This window comes from Salvelinus sp. IW2-2015, unplaced genomic scaffold, assembly GCF_002910315.2.
Source record: "Salvelinus sp. IW2-2015 unplaced genomic scaffold, ASM291031v2 Un_scaffold2877, whole genome shotgun sequence".
Lineage (NCBI taxonomy): Eukaryota > Metazoa > Chordata > Actinopteri > Salmoniformes > Salmonidae > Salvelinus > Salvelinus sp. IW2-2015.
Genome location: NW_019944177.1, coordinates 3,785 through 12,748, shown reverse-complemented (window position 1 = coordinate 12,748; position 8,964 = coordinate 3,785). Strand labels below are relative to the sequence as shown.

Here is an 8,964-nt window from a genome sequence, read left to right as displayed (position 1 = left end):
TGTAGTCCAGCAGACCTTCAGCCAGTGGAGGAGTAGGGAGTGTCATTATGGTAGTTGTAGTCCAGCAGACCTTCAGCCAGTGGAGGAGTAGGGAGTGTCATTATGGTAGTTGTAGTCCAGCAGACCTTCAGCCAGTGGAGGAGTAGGGAGTGTCACTATGGTAGTTGTAGTCCGGGCAGACCTTCAGACAGTGGAGGAGTAGGAAGTGTCACTATGGTAGTTGTAGTCCGGGCAGACCTTCAGCAATGGAGGAGTAGGGAGTGTCACTATGGTAGTTGTAGTCCAGCAGACCTTCAGCCAGTGGAGGAGTAGGGAGTGTCACTATGGTAGTTGTAGTCCGGGCAGACCTTCAGCCTGTGGGAGTAGGGAGTGTCATTATGGTAGTTGTAGTCCAGCAGACCTTCAGAACAGTGGAGGAGTTGGGAGTGTCACTATGGTAGTTGTAGTCCGCGAAGACCTTCAGCCTGTGAGGAGTAGGGAGTGTCATTATGGTAGTTGTAGTCCGGCAGACCTTCAGACAGTGGAGGAGTTGGGAGTGTCACTATGGTAGTTGTAGTCCAGCCGACCTTCAGACAGTGGAGGAGTTGGGAGTGTCAACTATGGTAGTTGTAGTCGCCGAAGACCTTCAGCCTGTGGAGGAGTTGGGAGTGTCATTATGGTAGTTGTAGTCCGCAGACCTTCAGACAGTGGAGGAGTTGGGAGTGTCACTATGGTAGTTGTAGTCCGGGAAGACCTTCAGCCAGTGGAGGAGTAGGGAGTGTCACTATGGTAGTTGTAGTCCGGGCAGACCTTCAGCCAGTGGAGGAGTAGGGAGTGTCATTATGGTAGTTGTAGTCCGGCAGAGCTTCAGCCAGTGGAGGAGTAGGGAGTGTCATTATAGTAGTTGTAGTCCGGGCAGACCTTCAGCCTGTGGAGGAGTTGGGAGTGTCATTATGGTAGTTGTAGTCCAAGCAGACCTTCAGCCAGTGGAGGAGTAGGGAGTGTCACTATGGTAGTTGTAGTCCGGGCAGACCTTCTGCACCAGTTTGTAGTCCACGCTGTAGAAGGCGATGTAGATGCAGATGACTTTAAAGGGCTTGGAGCAGAGCCAGGAGACGTGGCTCTGTGTCTGTTCCTGGTAACACACCTTGGAGGAGTCGAAGCTGCACAGAGCCGTCTTCTTGTTGCGGTCCGTCTTCTCATACTCGATACGACAGTTGAAAGCTTTAGAGTCTTTTGTCTCCAGTGTGGACTGCTGAGCCATCTCAAACTCCACCACTTTAGACGGCGGCACCAGACTCACCGACACATTCCCCAGGCCGGTGGAGTTATGGCGGAAGTAGACACTGAACGTTCCGTTACCGTGGTCCACGATCTTCCCGGTGATCAGCAGGTTAAGCTTGATGGTCTTAATGTTGGAGTGGAAGTCTCCCCAGCCAAACATCTTCTTGAACTTGCCTGTCTTGACGATGGGTCGTCGCTTGGCTCTGACCTGGCTGGCCTGAACATCTGTCTGGTTGGATAACCAATCCCAGAAGTCCTCCATGTTCTCTAGGTATGTCATGTCCCTGATGGGGTTGTGTTTAAGGCTGGGGGGCCCGACGGCTCCAGGGACCCCCCTAGCGAATAGCCTCAGGGGGTTGAGGACTCTGGGACTGGCCCCGGCTCCGCTGGGGGAGAACTTCTCCTCATGGTCCCCCTCCTCCCACTCTATCAGCTCTGTCTCTGGGAACTGCAGCTGGACCTTCCTGCACCACACCTACAGAGGAAACACAGAGAGATACAGGAAGAGAAAGTTAGAGGACATGACCTATACAATGTACTATACCACTACTGTAATATTCAAACATCAGAGCGACTGGATGCATAAAATAATATAAAACACATTAAAGCCACATTCTGTAATTTCTTCAGTTATTTAAAAATAGGGACACAATCTGCATACACCGAAAGGTTGCAATTATGTGGATGTTTGTCTATTGTTCCACTACTATTCCACTTTATGACCTACTATATCACCACTTACAGAAAATGAACTAAATCCACTATGATATGTCCTCCTATATATTATTGGATTTAAAGTGTTCAGCTGTAAGTATTCGTCCTAATCTAGACATAACACTCTACTCAGCAGTGATCCTCTCTACCTCACAGCCTCTGCTTCAGGAGTGGTTCCTGGTCCAGATACAGTTTAATCATAATACATTGTAATAAGCTGTTAGGTGTTAGCAGTAATTAGCTAGCAGGGACCGGAGGCCTGGACTCACTGGCTGGTTGCACCAGATGTGAAGCTTTAAAAAGGCTGTTTCAAATCTAACACGAGCTCTACTGTATTTCAACCTAATTATAACTTCAGCTGTAAGCTTAATTGAAGCATATGTGTTCACAGCGAACAAACTAGACACGTTGTCTACGACCATTACACAGTGTTAGAACGTTGTCTGGTTATCTTTCAGAAAATAAAATGTATACAATGATATTGTAGAGCGTTTAATATAATATATAGCAGCAGGAGAATATTTATTGTTTTGCCTATTTTTATTGAACATACTGTACTCTGACTTGAGAGTAAACTAAATGTATTCCTCATGTTCAGTAAAATACTCAGGTGAGGATTGGACAAGATTAGCATCATGGAAATGAGAGAAACATCTAAGGCTGATGAACAACTGGGGAAATTGCTGTGACAACAAGGAGGATAGCAAATACAGAGAGAAATGTGAACTTGAAAGCCTGCGTTGACACAATATATCTCCCTCTCCTCTCTATCTTCCTTCTTTCTCTCCCTCTCCTCTCTCCCTCTCCCTTCTTTCTCTCCCTTCTCTCTCTCCCTCCTTCTCCCTCTCCCTTCCCTCTCCAATCTTTCTCTCCTCCCTCTTTCTCCCTCTCCAAATCTTTCTCCCTCTCCCTTTCTCTCTCTCCCTTATTTCTCTCCCCTCTCTCTCCCTCTCTCTCCCTCTCCCCTCTCTTTCTCCCCTTCTCTCTCTCCTCTCCTCTATCCCTCTCACTTCTCTCCCTCTCCTTCTCTCTTCTCCCTCCTTCTCCTCTCTCTCCCTCTCCCTTCTCTCTCTCCCTTATTTCTCTCCCTCTCCTCTCCCTCTCTCTCCCTCTCCTCTCCTCTCCCTCTCTTTTCTCCCCCTTCTCTCTCCCCTCTCCCCTCTCTCTCCCTTCTCTTGGCGCTGTATGAGACACAACATGCTGCTGTATAATGTGTTGGTGAAGCTGTGAAGCCCTGAACAGTCACATGGAAAAGAAGAGGACATCATTTAGACTTCAAAACTGAGAAAGAAAAAAAAAACTGCCAGGCAAGGTCTGATGAAGGAGAAACACAAAAGCTTCTTAATTAAGATTGGTTAATCGGAGCTGCTATGCTGATTGGTTAAGCAGAGGAAGCGCTATGCTCCAGGCATTCCAGAGGCGACGTGGCTTAAAACAGACACTATTATCGTAATAAGCCCCGATTTATGAAGTTTGAAACACAAGACCATTCCAAGTGTTCAAGCTCAGAGATTAATCGCCAGGGTTGGGATGTGCCTGTGGAAGAGACCATGGAAACACGAGACCTCATTCCAAGTGTTCAAAGCTCAGAGATGACTGCCAGTGTTGGGATGTGCCTGTGGAAGAGACCATGGAAATGTGACTGACTTTCTTCTCACTGTTCTCTTTATATGTTACTATAAGAACCTATGTCACACAACCTATATCACACAACCTATACCACGCCATCTTATCACACAACCTATACCACACCATCTTATCACACAAACCTATACCACACAATCTATACCACACCACTCTATCACACAACCTATACCACACCATCTTATCACACAACCTATACCACACCATCTTATCACACAAACTATACCACACCATCTTATCACACAACCTATACGACACCATCCTTATCACACAACCTAATACCACACCATCTTATCACACAACCTATACCACACCATCTTATCAACCTTACCACACCATCTTACACCACACCTATACACACCATCTATACCACACCATCTTATCACACAAACATATACCACACACATCTTTCCACAACTATACCACACCATCTTATCACACAACCTATACCACAACCCTCTTTTCACACAACCTATACCACACCATCTTATCACACAAACCTATACCACACCATCTATATCACCACCTATACCACACCCTCTATACACACATCTTATCACACAACCTATACCACACCTCTTATCAAACAACCATATACTACCATCTTATCCACAACCTATAACACACCATCAATCACATAATCTATACCACGCCATCTTATCACACAAACCTATACACACAATCTATACCACACCATCTTATCACACAACCTATACCACACATCTTATCACACAACTATACCACACCATCTTATCACACAACCTATATCACCACAACCTTTACACGCCATCTTATCACACAACCTATTACCACACCATCTTTATCACACAACCTTTACCACACAAATCATATACCACACCATGTTATCACACAAACATATACCACAAAAAACAACTCTATACCACCCATCTTATCACACAACACTATACCACACCATCTATACCACGCCATCTTATCACACAACCTATATCACACCATCTTATCACACAACCTATACCACACCATCTTATCACATAATCTATACCCCGCCATCTTATCACACAACCTATACCACACAATCTATACCACACCATCTTATCACACAACATATACCACACAAATATATTCCACTCCTTCTTATCACACAACCTACACCACACAATCTATACCACACCATCTTATCACACAATCTATACCACACAATCATATACCACACCATTTATACCAACCTATACCACTCCATCTTATCAACAACCTATACCACACAATCTATACCATGCCATCTTATCACACTCTATACCACTCCATCTTTACACACACATCTTACCGCTCCATCTTATCACAAATCTATACCACTCCATCTTATCACACAACCTATACCCCTCCATCTTATCACACACATCTATACCCCTCCATCTTATCCACAATCTATACCCCTCCATCTTATCACACTAATACCATCCATCTTATTCAACAACTCTATACCCCTCCATCTTATCACACAATCTATACCCCTCCATCTTATCACAAACCTATACCCTCCATCTATATACACATCATACCCTCATCTATATCACACAATCATATACCCCTCATCTCTATCACAAATCTATACCCCCCATCTTATCACCCAATCTATACCCCTCCATCTTATCACACAATCTATACCCCTCCATCTTATCACACAATCTATACCACTCCATCTTATCACACAATCTTACCCCTCCATCTTATCACACAATCTATACCTCTCCATCTTATCACACAACTATACCCCTCCATCTTATCACACAATCTCATACCCCTCCATCTTATCACACAATCTATACCCCTCCATCTTTACACCAATCAATACCCCTCCATCTTATCATACAACCTATACCCCTCCATCTTATCACACAATCTATACCCTCCATCTTATCATACAACCTATACCCTCCATCTTATCACACAATCAATACCCCTCCATCTTAACATACATATACCCCTCACATCTTATCACACAAATCTATACCCCTCCATCTTATCATACACTATACCACACAATCTATACCACACAATCTATACCATACCATCTTATCACAACCTATACCAACAATCTATACCACGCCATCTTATCACACAACCTACACCACACAATCTATACCACACAACCTATACCACACAATCTATACAACACCATCTTATCACACAACCTATACCACACAACCTACAGTTGAAGTCTGAAGATTCACATACACCTTAGCCAAATACATTTAAACTCATTTTTCACAATTCCTGACATTTAATCCTAGTAAAAGTTCCCTGTCTTAGGTCAGTTAGGATCACCACTTTATTAAGAATGTGAAATGTCAGCATAATAATAGTAGATAATAGTATAGAGACTGATTTATTCAGCATTTATTTATTTCATCACATTCCCAGTGGTCAGATGTTTACGTACACTCAATTAGTATTTAGTAGCATTGCCTTAAAATTGTTTAACTTGGGTCAAAGTTCAGGTAGCCTTCCACAACGCTCCCACAATAAGTTGGGTGAATTTTGGCCCATTCTCCTGACAGACTGGTGTAACTGAGTCCGGTTTGTAGGCCTCCTTGCTCGCACACGCTTTTTCAGTTCTGCCCACAATTTTTCTATAGGATTGAGGTCAGGGTTTGTGGCGGCCACTCCAATACCTTGACTTTGTTGTCCTAAGCCATTTGCCAAAATTGGAAGTATGCTTGGGGTCATTGTCCATTTGGAAGACCCATTTGCGACCAAGCTTTAACTTCCTGACTGAATGTCTTGAGATGTTGCTCAATATATCCACTCATTTTCCTGCCTCGTGATGCCATCTATTTTGTGAAGTGCACCAGTCCCTCCTGCAGCAAAGCACCCCACACACATGATGCTGCCACCCCCGTGCTTTACGGCTGGGATGGTGTTCTTCGGCTTGCAAGCCTCCCCCTTTTTCCTCCAAACAAACAATGGTCATTATGGCCAAACAGTTCTATTTTTGTCTCATCAGATCAGAGGACATTTCTCCAAAAAAGTACGTCTTGTCCCCATGTGCAGTTGCAAACCGCTAGTCTGGCTTTTTTTATGGTGGTTTTGGAGCAGTGGCTTCTTCCTTACTGAGCGGCCTTTCAGGTTATGTCTATATAGGACTCGTTTTACTGTGGATATAGATACTTTTTTACCTGTTTCCTCCAGCATCTTCACAAGGTCGTTTGCTGGTTGTTCTGGGATTGATTTGCACTTTTCGACCAAAGTATATTCATTCTAGGAGACAGAACGCGTCTCCTTCCTGAGCGGTATGACAGCTGCGTGGTCCCATGGTGTTTATACTTGCGTACTATTGTTTGTACAGATGGACGTGGTACCTTCAGGCATTTGGAAATTGCTCCCAAGGATGAGCCAGACTTGTGAAGGTCTACAAAAAAAATTCTGAGGTCTTGGCTGATTTCTTTTGATTTTCCCATGATGTCAAGCAAAGAGGCACCGAGTTTGAAGGTAGGCCTTGAAATACATCCACAGGTACACCTCCAATTGACTCAAATGATGTCAATTAGCATATCAGAAGCTTCTAAAGCCATGACATCATTTGCAGGAATTTTCCAAGCTGTTTAAAAGCACAGTCAACTTAGTGTATGTCAACTTCTGACCCACTGGAAATGTGATACAGTGAATTATAAGTGAAATAATCTGTCTGTAAACAATTGTTGCAAACATTATTTGTGTCACGCACGAAGTAGATGTCCTAACTGACTTGCCAAAACTATAGTTTGTTAACAAGAAATTTGTGGAGTGGTTGAAAAAACTAGTTTTAATGACTCCAACCTAAGTGTATGTAAACTTCCGATTTCACTATAGATTGTGTGGATTTGGTTGTGTGATATAGATTGTGTGATATAGGTGGTGTGATATATGTTGTGTGATATAGATTGTGTGATAAGATGGTGTGATATAGGTGGTGTGATTTAGATTGTGTGATATAGGTGGCGTGATATAGATTGTGTGATATAGGTGGTGTGATATAGGTTGTGTGATATAGATTGTGTGGTAAACGAGTCCAAAATCGTAACCTTAATGGCCGCTCAGCAAGGAAGAAGCCACTGCTCCAAAACCGCCCCCCAAAAAATCCAGACTGCTGTCTGCAACTGCACATGGGGACAAAGATTGTAATTTTTGGAGAAATGTCCACTGGTCTGATGAAACAAAAATAGAACTGTTTGGCCACAATGACCATCGTTATGTTTGGAGGAAAAAGGGGGACGCTTGCAAGCTGAAGAACACCATCCCAACCATGAAGCTGCCTGTTTAAAAAATCTGATGGCCTTGAGATAGAAGCTGTTTTTCAGTCTCTCGGTCCCAGCTTTGATGCATCTGTACTGACCTTGCCTTCTGGATGATAGTGGGGTGAACAGGCAGTGGCTCGGGTGGTTGTTGTCCTTGATGATCTTTTTGGCCTTCCTGTGACAGTGGGTGGTGTAGGTGTCCTGGAGGGCAGGTAGTTTGCCCCCGGTGATGCGTTGTGCAGATCTCACTACCCTCTGGAGAGCCTTACGGTTGGGGGGGGAACAGTTGCCGTACCAGGCGGTGATACAGCCGGACAGGATGCTCTCGATTGTGCATCTGTCAAAGTTTGTGAGTTTTTTCTGTGACAAGCCAAATTTCTTCAGCCTACTGAGGTTGAAGAGGCGCTGCTGCGCCTTCTTCACCACGCTGTCTGTGTGGGTGGACCATTTCAGTTTGTCCGTGATGTGTACGCCGAGGAACTTAAAACTTTCCACCTTCTCTACTACTGTCCCGTCGATGTGGACAGGGGGGTGCTCCCTCTGCTGTTTCCTGAAGTCCACAATCATCTCCTTTGTTTTGTTGACGTTGAGTGTGAGGTTATTTTCCTGACACCACACTCCGAGGGCCCTCACCTCATCCCTGTAGGCCGTCTCGTTGTTGTTGGTAATCAAGCCTACCACTTTAGTGTCGTCTGCAAACTTGATGATTGAGATGGTGGTGCATGGCCACGCAGTCATGGATGAACAGGGAGTACAGGAGAGGGCTGAGAACGCACCCTTGTGGGGCCCCAGTGTTGAGGATCAGCGGGGTGGAGATGTTGTTTCCTACCCTCACCGCCTGGGGGCGGCCCGTCAGAAAGTCCAGGACCCAGTTGCACTTCTGGACAACATAACAGCGATTACTCACCACGAACTGGCAAAAGTTTTTTTTTCCTTTAACGAGTCCGATGAGCCCAAAGTAAAAGACATACTGCTTTCCCGGGAACAGGCCCAAATCTCCCTCATTTGCGTGAAGAGAAGGAGAAAAAGAGGGCGGAGGTCGGGCTGCCTTTTGAGAATTTGTAGGTGGTCAAATAAATCCCCACTG

The 8,964-nt window shown here is 44.7% G+C and overlaps 1 protein-coding gene across 1 annotated transcript; it reads right to left on the bottom strand.

Moving 5' to 3' along the window:
* Positions 1–708: 708 nt before the first annotated feature.
* LOC112074927 (neurexophilin-2-like) lies at positions 709–8,757 on the bottom strand (the record flags this gene model as incomplete). The annotated part of the gene is made up of 2 exons (XM_024142005.2): positions 709–1,738; positions 8,707–8,757. Coding segments are annotated over 2 exons (831 nt in total), but the record flags the coding sequence as incomplete, so codon positions are not given.
* Between the last annotated feature and the right edge of the window lie 207 nt (positions 8,758–8,964).